Here is an 18609-nt window from a genome sequence, read left to right as displayed (position 1 = left end):
GAGCAGGCAGAAGGACCGAAGTACACTGCTGAGGGGAGCAGCGGGCAGCAGGAGAGGTCTGCGCGCCATGTGGGACCTTCCTGCAGTGGCCGGGGAGCAGCCGGGGATCAAACCGGCGCTGCAGAGGCTGTGGGCAGCTTCACAACCCAGTGCTCAACCGCTGCGCCACCGGGGAGGCCCTGTCTTCCATTTTTATTAGAAGGGTTTTCTTTCAATAACCAGTGCTACTTGGTTACTTACAACAGCCTGTTCAGGACTACCAGGAATGCTCTCTTGTCCATCCTTCCTTTCCAGCTCAAGTTGCTGCTGCTCTTGGTATCCCCAGGGGTGACTGGGGCTTGGGGATGGGGTTGGGTTCCCCTCCAGTGATTACTCAGCACAGGACTCTGCTGGTGTGTTTCAGTGGTTCATTTTGATGCTTAGATGGTCCCATCCTTGTCTAGTGGTAGCCCCAAGTGTTCTGTTGCTTTTGAGAGAACCTCTGTAGAGTTTCTTTGTCAGAACCTCTGCAGTCTTGGTGGCTTGCTTGCATTTAGGCCCAGAATTCACCTTTTCTCTAAGGAGCCCTGTTCCTTTCTGAGAGTGAAGTGTTATTTAGAGCATGCAATGTGGACACCAGGCTTCTCATGGCTTCTTTGCCTTTTTTTTTTTTTTTTTTTTTTTTCAATTTTCTTTTTAAAGCTTATTTATGCATACACGAGCTAGGGTACAGGCCAGAGATGCGGAGGGTGAGAGAATCCACCAGAGACAGAGTGGAGAACAGAACAGGCAAACCAACCGAAATACACTGCTGAGGGGAGCAGCGGGCGAGTCAGGAGAGGTCCACTGCACCATGTGGGTTTCTCCCTGGCTGGCCGGGGAGTGAACTCGTGCTGCAGACGCTGTGGACTGCTTTGTAGTGCAGTGCTTAACCCCTTGCGCCACCAGGGAGACCCACTTCTTTGCCTTTTTTGTAAGCAGAGCTGAGAAATCATGTTTTTAAAACAACCATCTCAGACATGCCACAATTTTGCATTGATATTTCTAGTTCATATTTAACTCTATAAGATTTTTATTTTCATTTAAAATGTATCTTCTACACTACTATGATTATCTTAGTTTTTTTTTTTCAATAATAAATTTTATTGTTATATTCCCCATACAATTGCAGCCCCCCATTCTGACCCCAATCCCTCCCCTCCCGCCCCCGCCCCCCTAAAAGTGTCTCTGGTTCATAGTTTTTTGTTGATTTTGATTTTCACTTTCTTATAGTTATTCATTTTCCTGGTCCCTTATTTAAGTTTTCAAGATTCCTGCTATGAGTGAGACCATCCGGTATTTTTCTTTTTCTTTTTGGCTTATTTCGCTGAGCATGATCCCTTCCAGCGCCACCCATGTTGCTGCAAATTGCATGTGTTTATCTTTTTTGAATGCTGAGTAATATTCCATGGTATATATGTACCACATCTTCTTGATCCAGTCATCTATTTTTGGGCATTTGGGTTGTTTCCAAAGCTTAGCTATTGTAAACAGTGCTGCTATAAACATAGGGGTGCAGGTGTTCTTTGGAATTGATGTTTCTGTGTCCTTTGGGTAAATACCTAGGACTGGAATTGCTGGATCATATGGAAGCTCTATGTTTAGTAGGTCCAGAAATCTCCACACAGCTCTCCACAGTGGTTGGACCAGTTTGCACTCCCACCAACAGTGCAGAAGAGTTCCTTTTTCTCCACACCCTCGCCAACATTTGTTGTTGCTAGTTTTTTTAATATGTGCCATTCTCACTGGTGTAAGATGGTATCTCATGGTAGTTTTGATTTGCATTTCCCTGATGACAAGTGATGTTGAACATTTTTTCATATGTCTGTTGGCCATTTGCATTTCCTCTTCAGAGAAGTTTCTTTTTAGCTCTTCTGCCCATTTTTTGACTGGATTATTTTCTTTGTTGTTGCTGAGTCTCATCAGCTCTTTGCAGATTTTTGTGATCAGTCCTTTATCATTAGTGTTGGGTGCAAAAATGTTCTCCCAGTTGGTGGGGTTTCTCTTTGTTTTTGTTATTGTCTCTTTTGCTGTGCAGAAGCTCTTTAATTTGATGTAGTCCCAGCTGTTTATCTTTGCCTTCACTATCACTGCTTTGGGTGATGTGTCTGTAAAGATGTCTTTGATGTGCAAATCACGTAGTGTTTTGCCTGTATTTCCTTCTATATATTTTATGGTTTCAGGTCTTATGTCTAGTTCTTTAATCCATTTTGAGTTGATTTTTGTGTATGGTGTGAGGTAGTGGTCAAGCTTCATTCTTTTGCATGTAGCGACCCAGTTTTCCCAGCACCATTTATTGAACAAACTTTCTTTGCTCCAATGTATAGTCTTTGCTCCTTTGTCAAAGATTAGTTGACCATAAATCTGTGGGTTTATTTCTGGATTTTCTATTCGATTCCATTGGTCTGTATGTCTGTTCTTGTTCCGATACCATGCAGTTTTGATGATTATGGCTTTGTAGTATAGTTTGAAGTCTGGAAGTGTGATGCCTCCATTCCCTTCTTTTTTTTTCAGTAGAGCTTTGGCTATTCGGGGTTTTTTGTGATTCCATATGAATTTCATTAATAATTGTTCTATTTCTTTGAAGAATGACATTGAGATTTTGATTGGAATAGCATTGAATCTGTATATTGCTTTTGGAAGGATGGCCATTTTAATAATGTTTATTCTTCCAATCCATGAGCAGGGGATGTCTTTCCATTTCTTTGTGTCTTCTTCTATTTCTTTTAACAGTGTTTTATAGTTTTCTTTGTATAGGTCCTTTACCTCTTTTGTTAGATTTATTCCCAAATATTTGATTTTTTTTGTTTCAATAACAAAAGGGATGGTTTTTTTGATTTCTTCTTCTTCAGATTTATTGTTTGTGTATAGGAAGGCTACTGACTTTTGCGTGTTGATTTTGTATCCTGCCACTTTACTGAACTGATTGATGAGTTGAATTAGGTTTTCTGCGGAGTTTTTGGGGTTCTCTATGTATAATATCATATCATCTGCATATAGTGATAGTTTGACTTCTTCTTTTCCTATTTGGATTCCTTGGATGTCTTTCTCTTGTCTTATTGCTCTGGCTAGGACTTCCTGTATTATATTGAAAAGCAGTGGTGAGAGTGGACATCCTTGTCTTGTTCCAGATCTTAATGGAATTGCTTTCAGCTTTTCACCATTGAGAATGATACTGGCTGTTGGCTTGTCATAGATGGCCTTTATGATGTTGAGGTATGTTCCTTGTATCCCAAGAATTTCAAGGGCTTTTATCATGAATGGGTGTTGCACTTTGTCGAAAGCTTTCTCAGTATCTATTGATATTATCATATGGTTTTTATATTTCTTATTGTTGATGTGTTGGATAACGTTGATTGATTTTCGGATGTTAAACCATCCTTGTGTCCCTGGAATGAATCCTACTTGGTCGTGGTGAATTATCTTATGGATACATTGTTGGATTCTGATAGCTAAAATTTTATTGAGGATTTTTGCATCAGTGTTCATTAGGGAGATTGGCCTATAGTTTTCCTTTTTTGTGTTGTCCTTGTTCGGTTTTGGTATTAGTGTAATGTTGGCTTCATAGAACGTGTTAGGTATTATACCTTCCTTCTCAATTTTTTGGAAGAGTTTGTGAAGGATAGGCACTAATTCGTCTCTGAATGTTTGGTAGAATTCATTTGTAAATCCATCAGGTCCTGGGCTTTTGTTTTTGGGGAGGTTTTTGATTACCATTTCAATTTCGCTGCTTGTAATTGGTCTGTTTAGGTGTTCTATTTCTTCTTTATCTAGCTTTGGGTGATTGTAGAGTTGTAGGAATTTGTCCATCTCCTCTAGATTGTTAAACTTGTTTCCATATAACTGTTCATAGTAGTTACTGATTATTCTTTTGATTTCTGCTGTGTCCGTTGTGATTTCTCCTCTTTCATTGATGATCCTGTTTATTTGTGCTTTCTCCCTTTTTTCCTTTGTGAGCCTGGCTAGGGGTTTGTCTATTTTATTGATTTTTTCAAAGAACCAGCTCTTGGTTTCATTGATCTTTTGGATTGTTTTTTTAGTTTCAATTTCATTTATTTCTGCTTTGGTTTTTATTATTTCTTTTCTTCTACTGGTTTTGGGGTTTTTTTGTTGTTCTTTTTCTAGATCTTTGAGCTTCGAGATTAGGTTGTTTCTTTGAGTTCTTTCTTGTTTCTTGATGTGAGCTTCTATTGCTATATATTTTCCTCTTATTACTGCTTTTGCTGCATCCCATACATTTAGGATATTGGTGTCCTCCTTGTCATTCAATTCAAAAAAATTTTTAATTTCTTCTTTGATCTCCTCATTAGTTCAGTGGTCTTCCAGTAGTGTGGTTTTTAATCTCCATGAGGTAGGAAAGTTCCTTGCCTTCTTTTTATGGTTTATTTCTAGTTTGATGCCTTCATGGTCAGAAAAGATGGTTGATATGATTTCAGTCTTGGTGTATCTGTTGATGTTTGTCTTGTGCCCCAGTATGTGATCGATCCTGGAGAATGATCCGTGTGCGCTTGAGAAAAATGTGTACTCCGTTTTTTGGGGGTTTAGTGTTCTATAGATATCTGTTAAGCCCAATTGCTCTAGGTCCTTATTTAGAGCTTTGGTTTCTTTACTTATTTTTTGTCTTGTTGATCTATCCATTGTTGATAGTGGTGTGTTGAAGTCTCCCACTACGTATGTGTTTTCTCTGATGTCTGTTTTCAGAGAGGACAACAGTTGTCTGATATATTTTGGTGCTCCTTCGTTTGATGAGTATATGTTAATGAGTGTTATTTCTTCTTGAAGTATTGTCCCCTTGATCATAATGTAGTGACCATTGGGGTCTCTTTTTATCTTTTTAAGTTTGAAATCTGTTTTATCTGTTATAAGTATAGCTGTTCCTGCTTTCTTTTTTGGTCCATTTGCTTGTAGGATTGTTTTCCATCCTTTAACTTTGAGCCTATTTTTATCTTTTGTAGCTAAATGTGTTTCCTGGAGACAGCAAAAGGTTGGGTTTTGTTTCTTAATCCAGGCTGCAACTCTGTGTCTTTTTATTGAAGAGTTTAGTCCATTTACATTTAGAGTTAATATTGATATGTTAACATCTGTATTTGCCATTGTGTTTGTCTTTCCTTTGATTTTATTTATTTATTCTTTTAATAACTTTTTTTTTTTTTGGCCTTCTTTCATTGTTATTCGTCCCTTTGAGGTTCTGGCTTTAGGACTCCTTGTAGTATTTTTTGGAGTGGGGGTTTAGTTGTAATGAAATTCCGGAGTTTCTGTTTGTCTGGGAAGGTCCATATTCTTTCTTCAAAGAGGAAGGAGAGCTTTGCAGGATAGAGTATTCTTGGTTGGCATCTGTTTTCTTGGAGTCTGTTGACTATGTCCCTCCACTCTCTCCTTGCCCGTAGTGTTTCTTCGGAGAAGTCTGATGTCAGCCTGATTGGTTTTCCTTTGAATGTTATCTGTTTCTTCCCTCTTGCCAGCTTCATTATTTTTTCCTTGTCCTGGATTCTTGGGAGCTTTACTATTATGTGTCTTGCTGTATTTTTCCTTTTGTCGTGGAAGTTTGGTGTTCTTCTTGCTTCTTGTATATCAATTTTCAGCTCCTTCTTCACATTTGGGAAGTTCTCTTCAATTATCTCTTTGAATATTTTCTCTGTTCCTACTTCTCTCTCCTCTCCTTCTGGTATTCCTATAACTCTTATATTTCCTTTCCTCATGGAGTCAGATAGTTCCCGAAGTCTGTCTTCGTTCTTTTTCCTTTGTACTTCTCTTTCCTTTTCTGTTTTGGTTCTTTTTATTTCTGTGTCTTCAAGCGTACTTATTTGTTCTTCCATTTCATCTATTCTGCTTTCATTGCTTTTCCCAGAATTCTTTAGTTCTTCCATTAATTCTTTGATCTCCTGTATTTCTTTTACTTCCCTCTTTAGGGACTCAATTTCATTCTTCTGATCGTTGATTATTTTTCCCTTATCATTGTTTTCCTTTATGACTTCTGTCAGTTTTTTAATCACGGCAATTTTAAATTCTCTTTCTGGAAGGCTCAGAAGTTCTTCCAAGTTACTGTCGTTGCAATCTGGGGGCTGGTTTTCTTTTTGTGGTGTGCTTTTTCCCTGGGGAGTTGCTAGGTAGCGTGTGCTTCTTCTCCTTCCTACTGTCTGTTTTTTAATTTGCCGTATGCGTTGGGACACTGTGTTGCTGGGACTGGCCGGCATCTTGGGTGAGCTTCTCTGCTCCCCTCTGGTTCCTCCAGGAGTCATCTGTCAGTTTCAAGCAGTCTTTACTGGAGAAAGGTCCCTGTTCTAAAATGCCGATGTGGGGACACACTCCCCTGTGCGCCTGGTCTGCCCCGGCGGTGGGTTCCTGCTCCCCCTCTGGGCTTGGACTGCAGGCCAGAGGGGGTCTGGCGTGGGCGAACTTACCCCGCTCACCTCTGGCTCCTGAGGAAGCCTTCTGCAGGTAGTCTTTACTGAAGAAATGCCCCTGTTCTAAAATGGTGATGTGGGACACACTCCCTGTGCGTCCGGTCTCAGGCACACTCTTCTGCGCGCCTGGTCTGCCCCGGCTGTGGGTGCTTGCTCCCCCTACTGTGGGCTCAGACTACTGGTTGGAAGGGGCCCGGCGTGGGCTAACTCCCCAGCTGGCCACTGGCTCCTTCAGGAGCCTCTGCTGGTTTCAAGTCGCTAGGTGGCGCCAGAGATCTCTCCTAGAGCCCTTGGGGAGATGATTTTCCACCCCGTGGGACAGGGAACAGAGCGGGGATGGTAGGGTACACCCCAACGGCTTTGGGGTGCTGTGTCTGCCTTGTGCCCCACCGTCGTGGGGAACCCACGCCCCTAATTTCGTGCCCCGGGTCTCAGTTCCAAAGCCCTCAGTTCCAGGACGCGGGCTGTAGTCCAGTTCAGTGGCGCGGGAATGGTGCCTTTTGAATCCCGCTCCCGTGCCTGGGCGCCTGGTTCCTGCTCACACAGTGAGGGCCTCCGCGCGTCTCCCCGCAAGCCTAGGTCGCAGGCGCGGGGACCTGGGCAGCTGCGATCCGGATCCGGATCTGCGTTTGCTTTTCAACCGCACTGCTTTTTCAACCGCACTGCTTTTCCTTGCAAGCTTACCGGGCGGCCAGCGGCTGTGTGCTGGGCCTGGCCTCCTCCCCGGGGGCGGGGTCTCTCTTTAATGGCGCCTGGAGCTCACCTCCGCGGCGAATCCTGCAGGGTTCTCCACAGCTCCCGTTCACGGGGTGTGGTGGCTGCAATAGTTCCTTTCCACTCACAGTCCCGCTTGCTGCATAGTTTGTTCTTGTTGGTCGTTTTAGTTTGTTGTTTTCCTCCTCTCTGCGGGGTCGGAGAGTGCCGACTCTGTGGGTGGGGGAGGGGAGCAGGGTTCTGCGCTTTCCTCCCTTCTGGTCCTCTTTTATGGCCACTTTTTCTTCGGGTAGTTTGCTGGAGTCACCCGTTTATCTTCCGTGTCCCAGTTCTCACTGGGACCTGCCGCTTTTCCTCCCTATTAACTTTTTTTAATGGGAGATCTTACTCGCAGCGTCTCCTTGCCGCCATGTTGCTCCGCCCCTCTCCGATTATCTTAGTTTCTAATGCCATTAGTATAATCACTTGCTTTACTCTAAGATAATTTCTGAATAGACAAACTACTATTACCACAAATATAAATAACAATAACAATATGAAATAAAGTTTAAGATTTCTTTGCAGCTCTTATTTGACCTTATGATGTATCCCTTCCAATAGAGACATGCAGTGTTTTGTTGTTTTTCAAAGTGATCACTCAAAATAGTTCCTTTCCACATGTGCTTCTGCCACCAACTTGAAATCCAGCTCACGATTCAGTTTATCTTGAATTTTTAGGAAGTGCACCTTTTCTTTTAATTTGGTGTATTGTCTCAGTATAAAAATCAAAAGAAATTTACCTGTGTCCATTGTGACCAACTATGTTACAAGGAGAGATGTCTCATTTCCAGCCCAATTTCTAATGCCTCTGAGGGTGACTGTTGAATTCTAAACTTAGTTTAACCTTTCAGCATTTCTTTTTGCAAATATGTGTATTCATGTTCTCCATGTGTTACACAAAAGGTGATGTGGAGTATACAGTACACAGTGTGTAATATTACATGGAGTATATGCCTGGCCCTCCTCCTGCCTCTCTCCTCTTCGCTGCTCACTCTACATCTGTTTGGGGAGAGGTACTTCAACTTCGTCTTTGAGCCCTGGAGCAAGACTTGTATAGGTTAAGCAAGTGTTTTTATCGTACAAAGATTTTCACATTTCTGCCTTCTTATCTGTATGTTAGTAGTACTGCCTCATTAGATGTTGGGAGAATTAAATGCATTAATATATGTAAAGTCAGTTTAGCACTGTACCTGGTGCTGCATTGTTAGCTGTTATCGTTACAGCATTATTGTCTGTGGCCTGGTAATACCCAGCCTCGTGTGCAGCTTGAGGATGTTTAAATTTTTTTTTTTGAAGATTTATTTATTTATGCATACAAGAACTGGGGTATAGGCCAGAGGTGTGGGGGGTGAGAGGATTCACCAGAGACAGAGTAGGGAACAGAACAGGCAGATTGACTGATACACACTCCTGAGGGGAGCAGTGGGTGATTCAGGAAGGTCTGCTGCGCCATGTGGGTATCTCCCTGGCCAGCGATTGAACTCGTGCCACAGTGGCTGCCTATAGCTTCATAGGTTGTGCCTTAACCCCTTGCGCCACCAGGAAGGCCCATTTTTTTTAAGTCATTTAGGGGAGATGGTACAGACTGAATGAAGGTAAGGGAGGTCACATGCTCTTTTTCTGGAGCATGGGAATCCCAGGGAGTCCCAAATGCTTTTGAGCAGAAGTGGGTAGCATAACCTGATTGTCTGGATGGGGACTGAGTATTCTCACGCCTGGGATGTCAGTCAGGAAGCCAGTGCCTATAGAGGGAGTTAGGAGCCCCAGGGTAGGAGTAAAAGCCCCTCGTAGGGGAGACCTGGGTGCAGTTTTAGATCCCAGGGTCTCCTGTAGAAAGGAGCTCCTGTAGCACTCAGTCCCCATATGTTCCTGGTGACTCAGTCTTTGCAACAATGTCATGTCTTTTACCCTACAAGAAATCTCTTTAAGGGCAATGTGATTTTTTCCTGTGCCTGGTTGTCTTGGCATATGGTCATCACTTCCTCCCTTTCTCCCCACCATGTGACATCTGCCCATCCTGCTCTGAGTTCTCGGTCCTGAGTCTATGCAAAGGCCTTGAGGTACATGCTTTGAGCCTCACTGAATGTATCTTGTGTCTAAACAAAAGCATATGGTTTCTTTTAAACCTGCTTCCGAGAGGTCAGGCATCGACTTGGTTAGCTCCTAGATCCTTGTCCTCTCCTTCTGGTCCCCTACCTTTCTTGCTTCCCACTCACCACTGCCCTCATTCAAGGACCACTCTCAGCAGGTTACCCACACAACAGGAGCCCTAAATCTGGGGGACCTCCCTCACTTCCAGCACATTGTCTTTCCTACCAGAAACTGATGGGGGGCATTCAGAAGTCAGGAGTGTTGACAATACCCTTAAGTGTCCCTTTGCTCCACAGAGATTCACTGCTATCCCAGCATGGCCTTTCCCCCTCATGTTTTCCTCTGCTGATTCCCCTGGTTGCCAAAAAAAACCAAGAAACAAAACCAAACCACTAAAAAAGTGGTAGAGTGAGGTTTGGAGATAGATGAGGGGTAATAAAGATTTAGAAAGCGTCTTTATACATACTTCGCATTGTCTGACACCTCTTTCATTTCACTTCTCTTTTCCTGGAGGGATTTCATTTTGGTTTCACTCTTTGTTCCCGGGTACACAGCTGTGTATCACAGGGTAGTACCCACACCTGGACTGTGTATGTATTGTCAGTTCACTGTCCCTCTAGTTGACTCTCTGTTGTTGTAGTGACTAAGGACGGTCATGTGCGCTGGGGAGAAGGGAGGGACTGCTTTGCCGGAAAGATGGCCATTTTGAGGAGGGAATGGATGGTACAGCTTTTTTGAAGTTAGATTTTTAACTCAGACATGCCTCTGACTACAGAACAAACTCACAATAGTGATTTCCCCAGAATACTTGGACGTGAGTGTTATCCTTGGTTGTGAAGAGGACAGTTATTCTAGAACACAGCAGCCTGGACAAGGAGAACTCTGGGCAGTGGCCTTCACCTGCCAGCCTTGAGTGGCGCTGCCCTCTTCTTTGTCTGTGCAGTATAAATTCACATTAATATAGATCTCAGAAAACATAGCTGGTGGCACATGTCCAGTTTTGCATACAAATCTGACATCAACAGTGAAAAAAAAGCAACAGGCCAGGGCATTAAAAGTGAAAGTATAAATAGTGCAGACACAAAAGAGTCTCCCCTATGACAACTTCTGATTTGCCTTGTGATCTCAGGCTAGACCCAAGTTCCTTCTGGACCAGACTGTCCCCTCCGTGAAAAAAGAGGCCTAAGCTGGTCGGCAGCCCTCTTGGTTAAGTGTTTCCAACAAAGTAGAAGGAGCAGCATTTGATACCCATCAAAGTCTCTTTGATACCCTTCTTTATTTTTTTGTTTCTATGCACTTGGTGTAGCTGAGCTGCCAGCACTTCTGTTGACTGATAGATTCCAGAAGATGCCAGCTTAGGCAGAGCATTGCTGTCCATATGAGCAAACCTCAGCCTGGTAGCCTTTCAGGAAGTACCCTCAACTGGGTGATGGGGCAGCTGCTTTATCTGAGATTAAACTACTTCCTGTTTTTACTTTTAGGATGAATACCTTTCTCTCGTGGCCAGGCTCATTATCCATTTTCGAGATATTCGTAAGTAAAATTTTACATTTCTAGGTGGTTGTGATTGCGATGAGATACTGACCTAGTGGCATGGTATTAGAGGCTCTGTTGACTTCACAAAGGGCTTGGGTCAAAAATGTCTGTGTGAAGATGTCCACTTTCTGGAAAGTTCATTTGCTTTTCTTTTGCTTCCTTAGTTACCATCCTCCTAGAACCTGTCTCAGAAATGCTAAATTCAGCATAATGGAAATGTTAATCTCTAAACTGAACTGCTATTTTCAAAAGAACTGTAGCTTTTATATCTAGGTACTACTTAAATAAACAGAGTTTACCCAGGAACAGAAAATTCCTTCCCAAATAGTTGGTCTTACTGATCTAAGGAGGCCTGAACTAAATATGGGTTCCTGTCAGGTTGGAAGCTTCTGAGGCCACTTTAAACTCCTTGTCCCACTGAGGGTCATCTAGTTCTTACCCTGCCACGTTCTGGTTCCTCTGATCCTGAGGTTCCTGCTGTGGTCCTGTCAGCCAGGCCAAGTAGTAGCAGTGGCTCTTCAGAAGTGAGTATGTCCTTGCATCCCTTGGGGCAGGAGTCTTAGTGGTGTACATACTGAGGTCTGGGCCGTCTGCCTGGTGTCTAAAGAAAACCAAGGCTGGAGGAGTGCTTTATGGTTTCTGTCGACTACCTCCTGCCTGCCAGTAGTTATGTGAGCTCAGATGGTGGGCTCCTCCTGATGCAGGCTGTCCCTGGAGGAGGGACTTGGTGAGACCAGTTGCTGCTCTCCTGTGGTTGTGGAGGCAGCTGCAGCTTCAGTGTCATACTCTCCAGCAAAGGGTGACAATAGGAGATGGACTTTGGAAACATAGCACCCTCATGTGGCTGGTAGGTTTTGCTGCTTTTCACACTATTTTTTATTTTAACCAGAATGGCCAGCAGGATGAATTTCACTTGATAGCATTTTCTTCGTGGTGTTTGGGAAAGCCCTATAGGGTATAGGACTAGAGAAGCCTGGGAAGTGTGCAGCCTGATGACCTGTGTCAGTTCATTGTGGCAAGGGGCTTTATTGGGTTGTGCAGGTCTCTCCAGGACGTGGCCCTAGCATGGCAGCACAGACAGCCCTATGGATGGAGAGTGTTCACAGCCTTCTCAGTAGCTCCTTGGGAAAGGGTAGAATTGTTGCAGTTTCCTGCCTGGTGCTAGGGCAGTTAGATCTGGCTTCAAAACAGCCTTGACAGGACTTGGTTTCTTCATCTAAAAAATAGAGATCTGCCTCCCCAGACTGGGCTGAAAATGGAAATACTGTGAGTTCTAAGCACCATTCTGGGCCAGTCGCAGACCCCTGCTCCTCTCTTATGTGCTGTCTAGGACCTGAGCTGAGGCACTGGACCTGGGAAAGAAGGAAAGCAGAGTAGGCCAGAGTGAGCCTCTGCCTGGGGAATGGTTCTCCCAGGTCTCAGGTTGACCAGGGTGTGGTTCTGCTCCTTCTTCTCCCAGATCCCTTTACTTACCATTGTTGCCAGGAGTGGGACGCACACACGTGTGCACATGGACACACATACTTTGGAGCTTTGAGATGTGTTTTATCTAGTTTGTAGGCAGGAACAGCTCTGTTTTAACAAATGGCCACAGGACAAATGCCTACAAACTGACCTAGCATGAAAATAATGGTTATATAAAACTTTGTTGACTTTGTTTTTCTTTTTCAATAGATAACAAGAAATCTCAGGCTTCTGTCAGTGGTAAGAGTTTTTCCTTTTTGAATTAAAGTTTTTCCCAATTTTGGATTTGGGGTGGCAGGAATGAGATTGTGCATGCTGGGTTACTAGAAGAATAGTGTCACTGTTACTGGAGGAGGATGTTCACAGAAAGAAAAACTCTGTGAGAACTGTGAAGCCGCACCACCCTTTTCCTCTGCCTTCACCCACTTCCTCTCCCACATCTTTCCTCTTCCTGGCAGAGGCTACAGTCAGATATAGTCCATCCTATTTCACTCAAATGTTTTTGTCCAACAAAAAGTTTTTAAAGGCTCACAAAATTATTGAGGTGTTATCTTAAATTTGAGCTCTCTGGGAGAGAACTATTATGTTACACTCAGTATAATAATCTGTAATAGTATTTCTTAGAGAATAGTTGTGCATTCACTTTAAGTCACAAAGTTTCTTTGGAAGTTAAGAATTATCAGAATTTTTATTTTTAAATTGCAAGATTTTATCACCTAAGGGGAATTCTCTCTGAGATTCAGCCCTGGTCTCACTGACCAAACTGTCAGTGGAGGAGTTGAGCAGCTTCAGGTGGCCATTGACACTCCAGCCTCAGGAAGGCGCTTACGTGGCATGCGCATTGCCTTACCATAGGCAGCAGAGCTGTCAGTCCCATGCTTTTTACATGGCAACTGCCCATGCTTGCCTCAGCTGTGCCAGCTGCTTGTGGGCCCTTTCTTTCCACAGGGATCTCTCAGTGAATAGTGATTTCCAGCCAGCCAGCCAGGGCCAGGTGGGATCAAGAACCAGTGGCCAGGTGGATATCTGGGCTCCTGGCTTGGAAGCATAGGGTCCTTGGCCACTCAGCTCTGAGGTCTGGCTGGGCCGCATGTCTGCTGGTAATCTTTTACCATGAGCCCACATTGCTGTGATGAGAGCCTTGGCCCCTTTACCCAGGTATTACTCTCCGAGCTCAATCCATAGATCTGGCGGGCTCATGCATGTCCTTGTGACCCTTGGTGCTCTGGAGACCCCTCCCTCATGCCTTTGCTTATTCTAGTTTGTTTACCCTGGGCGCCGGGGTTTATCATGAGAATGCCTCGATAGGGAGTTCCTGCAGACTTAGCAGAGATGGGCTTCTGGTGTGCAAGGAAATTGTCACCTGCAGAAACTCCACCTGGCCCTTGTGCTCTTGCTTACTTAAAGAAGGGACTGTAGCACTTTGTTGTCTTTGGGCCTGTATACCAGGTGGGATATACAACTATGAGGCTAGGGGCCATCACCTCCCCTCAAGGGCATGTTTGTCCTCTCAGTATTAGGGATCTGGCACAGTCAGGCTAGAACTGGAATATACTCCTTGCCTACAGAGGGGCCTCACAGTTCAGGGGCAATAAGAGACACACAGTCTCCTGGCCCCTGGTATATGACCAGGTTTGGAAGGCTGCCAGGATTCTGGCCTCTCATCATGTGGAACTTAGTGGGAGTTGAGGCTCGAGGCGGGATTTGGAGCCTCGCTTGGTTCCGTGGGCATTCTTCTGAGATGCTGTGCCCTTGTGTTCCCACAGACCCGATGAATGCCCTGCAGAGCCTGACTGGTGGACCTGCTGCGGGAGCAGCTGGAATTGGCATGCCCTCTCGGGGCCCAGGACAGTCACTGGGTGGAATGGGAGGCCTTAATGCCATGGGACAGCCAATGCCCCTCTCAGGACAGCCACCCCCTGGTACCTCAGGGATGGCCCCCCATGGCATGACTGTTGTGTCTACAGCAGCTCCACAGAGTGAGTAACCGTGCTTCTCAGAGAACCTGCTGCTTTCTTTGCAGGTGACAGACAATTTAATTTTTTTTTTTTTGCTTAGGATGGTATGGAGAAAGCATGGAGCAGCTACAGGGAGCCGTCTTTTTGTGTTTATTGTGTGTGGAAAGAAGACTCCAGGCCGCCTTTGGCTACCCTGGGGAGTGGAGGCCTTGAAGGAGGTTGGGATGGCCTGATGCTCCATTCAAGGCGTGTTTTATAACTGAAATGGGAACAGTTGTCTCAGGATGTTTTGAGGCATGAAGCAGTGCTGCCAGCCTCCCGTGACCCTGGGCTGCCCCAATCTCAGCACCTCCCCTCTAGTGCTGCCCTTGCCCCTTGGTTGGCCTGGGTTATGACTCATGGTCATGTTTCTGTCAGATTTCCCCTCCTTTACCCTCTTTGTAGTTCCCTGAAGTACACAACCCCACTTGTTTTCTCTACACAGCTGATCCAGCCAGAAGCAGGTCTGTGGTATAGATGTTCCAATGGACAGGATGGAAGCAGAGGTCCTTCCTCCTCCTCCCTCTTCTTCCAGGACCTGTCTTTTTTTTTTTTTTTTTTTTTTTTTAATGGAAGCATCAAGTTCCCTGATTTTTTTTTTTTTAAGATTTATTTTTATTTATTTATGCATACAAAAACTGGGGTGGAGGCCAGAGGTGTGTGTGTGGGGGGGGGTGTGGTGGTGAGAGGATTCACCAGAGACAGAGTGGGCAGCAGAACAGGCTGACCTGCTGAAATACACTGCTGAGGGGAGAAGCGGGCAAGACAGGAGAGGTTTGCTGTGCCATGTGGGTTAGCTTTCTGACCGGGGATCGACCTCATGCTGCAGTGGCTGGTGATAGCTTGATAGTGCTGAGACTTTAACCCTTGTACCACTGGGGAGGCCCCTTTCTAAGATTTTTATTCTCCTTACTGTCTCTTATTCTATCTGACTCTTAGCATGTTCTAATTTCCTTGTCCTGAAATGATTTTTGGTCAGTCAGTTCTTCATTGCAGGCTTCTGTATCCCCTCTTTTCTTATCAGCTCACCTGACATGCACTGAAAGAGAAGTGCTGACTGGGCTCCTGTTCATGTTAAATTCTGGAATACTGATTGAATTTCTTTTTATCATAAACTTTTATTTTGAAATAAAAAGTATTTTTTTTAGTGTATCAGTTTAGAATGCTTACCTGATAGGCCTTGGAGACCCACTACTAAGATTTTTTCAGAAGTTCAGTAGTCTAGTTTTGATAGCATGCCCACAACCTCTCTAACCTGACGTTGGCCCACATCCTGTTTTTGCTTCTGAGGGACCTGGACTCCTGTATGGTTTCAGTGAGGGTTGAAGTGGGTTCTCTCCTTTCAGGTTCTACTGCTACCTTTGTTAAAGACCCTCCCTTCTTGCTATTCACCTCTTGCCCACATGGTCTACCTGAAACAGGTGGCCAAATGGGCAGTTGCTATGCCTTTCTGACACTTTGCAAAGGCCCCTGTGTGATTAAAGCCACTTCGGGTGTTAATCCAGTGTCCCCGGAGGCTAGGTCCTGGGTTGGGTTTTGGTCTATCTCTAAGTAACCCTTGTTATTCACAGGAAATGCTGAAACTGCTAACTGGATAAGGCTGGTGACTGGTGGCATTGGAAACAAGACTTAATTTTCGTTCTATATTTTTGTTTCTCAATGAATTTTATTCCAAGTGCATATATATTTACTTTTTAAAAATTCTTATTTTTGACTTTGACATTTTGGGCCACACTTACGAACGCTCTTCCTTCTGGATACTAGATCCTGGGTAGGGTACATTTTTTATTGCTAGGCTGGCAGAAGGTAGTGCCCTACTGTCCTCTGGCCTGCTGCAAGATGGAGGAAACAATCCTGGGATCTCTTTCTAACAGGATTTGTGCTGGGGCCATGGCATCCCTCACTTCCCCAGAAGCAAATGCAGGTTGGAGGAGAATGCCCCCACTTAAGGCTCTTGGGAAATTACAGATTAAGATCAAACAATGAGCACACAAATCCAAGATAAGCACACATGAAAGGTGGCAGAGACTCTGTGAGGAGAAACAATTAATAGATGTGGAGACCCTCAGGGACCACATATATAGAATTGTTAGATGTGGGCTTGATGTGTTTAAAGAAATAAAGATAGACTTCCAAATGAATAAGCACCATGATATTATCAGGAGTTACTGAGCAGAATTGAAAAGGAAACAAGTGGCTTTTATAGAAATGAGAAATAAAATTATTAAAAGAAGAAAGTCTGGGGAATAAACAGCAAATGAGATACAGTTGAAGAAATAACTTCAATAGCAAGCTACCTTTGAAGAAATGACCTAAAATGTAGTCCAGGGAAGAGGATTTGAAGATAGGAAAATAAGGGTGAGAAATGTGGGGGATAAAATCAGAACATCTAGCACTTGCTTCTGGGGGAGTGAGATGCCAGAGTCCCACCAAATGGAGAGAGTAGATGCAGAACGATAGATATTAGCTGAGAAAAGCTCAGTGGACCCAAAGCAATTTAACTTAATCTGTGGTTGTGAAAAATCAGAACACCAGAGGCCAAAAGGATGTCTTAGAAGATGTTTTAGAAGTAACCAGTTTGTATAAAGTAGCAATAAATAGATTGAGTGGACTCAATAATGGGGTTAGGAAGATAGTAGGAGGTTGTGAGGGTGTTGAGAACAGAACTGCCAACCTCAGTTGTGTGACAGTAAAACTTCCAAGGGTTAGGGAAGCAGAGTTATTTCTAGATAAAATAAAACCCAACAGGCCTTCACTAAAAACGTTTTTGTTTGTTTGTTTTTAAAGAACATTTTAAAAGGACAGGCTTATTAGGAAAAGAAAAAAGGAAGAGAGAGAGATACCGTCATAGTCATAGCTGGGCGGGGAAGAGAGCAGCACTAAAAACTTAAAGGATATGTTCTATTTGCTCAGTTTTCTGTTACCTTTCAGACCATCCTTCCCAAGATGCCGATTGTAAAATAGCAAAAGAAGTGATAAGCAACTATAGTGAGTACAGAGACAAGAGGTGGATGCTGCTAAACATCTCCCATGCACAGGGAGAGTTGTCTGACCCAAAATACCAGTAGGGACAAGGTTGAGAATAGTTGGTGTAAGCAAGAGTTAACCTCTGTAAAATAATGTTGCTCAGAGCCAACCACAACGAATACCTGCTGTATTCCAAGTGCTATTTTGAGTGCTTTCCCTATGACAGATGCTCTTTTAGCTCAGTGTGTGGGAAAGGTAATGTTATTGTCTCTCTTCTACAGCTGAGGAAACTGAGGCACAGAGCAGCAAAGAATTAGCATATGATTGAGGCATCTAGATCAGATGCTGTACCTCTAACCATTATTCTATCCTGCCTCTTAATATAAATCTGTGGCTAAGAAGATAAACAGGAACTGAAGTAAATGCACGTCAGAAGGGGATATATCAAGGATATCAGGTCTATTATGTACATGTAAAAACCTTTAAAAGATTTTTAGAGAGGGTTCTAAGATCCCTGTTGTTTAGAAGTTACGTACTGATAAACTTTGTTTCATTAAATTGAATATTCATAATGAAATTGAAAAAAGTCATTGCTCAAACAATAGAAATAGTTTATAAATTCCAAACCAGTAGGAAAAAATGGAATAAGACGACCAACAATCCTTTTATTTTTTATTATTTTTTTAAAGATTTATTTATACAAGAACAGGAGTACAGGTCAGAGGCACGGGGAGGGTGAGAGAATTCAGAGAGAGCGGAGGGTGAGAGAATTCAGGCAGACGGACCAAAGACACTGCTGAGGGGAGCAGTGGGCGAGGCAGGAGAGTTCTGCCATGCCATGTGGGTTTCTCCCTGGCCAGCTGGGAATCAAACCTGCGCTGCAGAGGCTGCTGCGGACAGCTTCACAGCGTAGCGCTCAAGCCGCTGTGCCACCAGGGAGGCCCCACCAACCATTTTAAACAACACACAAAATTCAGCCCAACCATTCACTAAAAATACTATTCAAAAAAGGGGAGGAAATTGTTGTCAATTTTACCTTATTACAGCTGATAAAAGGTGGTAATGAAGATTAGAAAAGGGAAGACAAATGCAAGCATGTTGAAAAATATAGGTAATTACTGTAAATGTGAATGAATTAAACTTCCATAAAAGATAGGAAATGTGAAATTATATGTATGTGAAAGGAAACAATACAGTTATATAACCCTGACTAGAAATACAGGATGCAAAAAGATTAAAAGATGCACAGGGGGAGGGGAGGATGCATTTAGAAATTATAATTCTCTGGTAATTGATAATAAAGCAGACAAAAAATGAGAAATTTAGAAATCCAGATTTAACATACAGTTAACTTGATCTAAACACTTGGATGGAACACA

General features: G+C 43.6%; 1 protein-coding gene across 7 annotated transcripts in view; it reads left to right on the top strand.

Annotated features, from left to right (window-relative positions):
* Nucleotides 1–18609, top strand: part of MED15 (mediator complex subunit 15) — a 78113-nt gene that overhangs the window by 36800 nt on the left and 22704 nt on the right. For 5 of the 7 annotated variants that reach the window (XM_054690623.1, XM_054690627.1, XM_054690624.1 and 2 more), the window contains exons 3-5: nucleotides 10748–10799; nucleotides 12477–12506; nucleotides 14033–14245. In XM_054690623.1, the coding sequence (XP_054546598.1) occupies nucleotides 10748–10799; nucleotides 12477–12506; nucleotides 14033–14245 (295 nt within the window). The remainder of the gene's footprint in view (nucleotides 1–10747; nucleotides 10800–12476; nucleotides 12507–14032; nucleotides 14246–18609) is intronic. The other 2 variants (XM_054690626.1, XM_054690625.1) reach the window with 1 other exon arrangement.

This window comes from Talpa occidentalis, unplaced genomic scaffold (genome assembly GCF_014898055.3).
Source record: "Talpa occidentalis isolate TD23 unplaced genomic scaffold, MPIMG_talOcc4v2.1 talOcc4.8, whole genome shotgun sequence".
NCBI lineage: Eukaryota > Metazoa > Chordata > Mammalia > Eulipotyphla > Talpidae > Talpa > Talpa occidentalis.
This window is presented reverse-complemented; position numbering and strand designations above follow the sequence as displayed.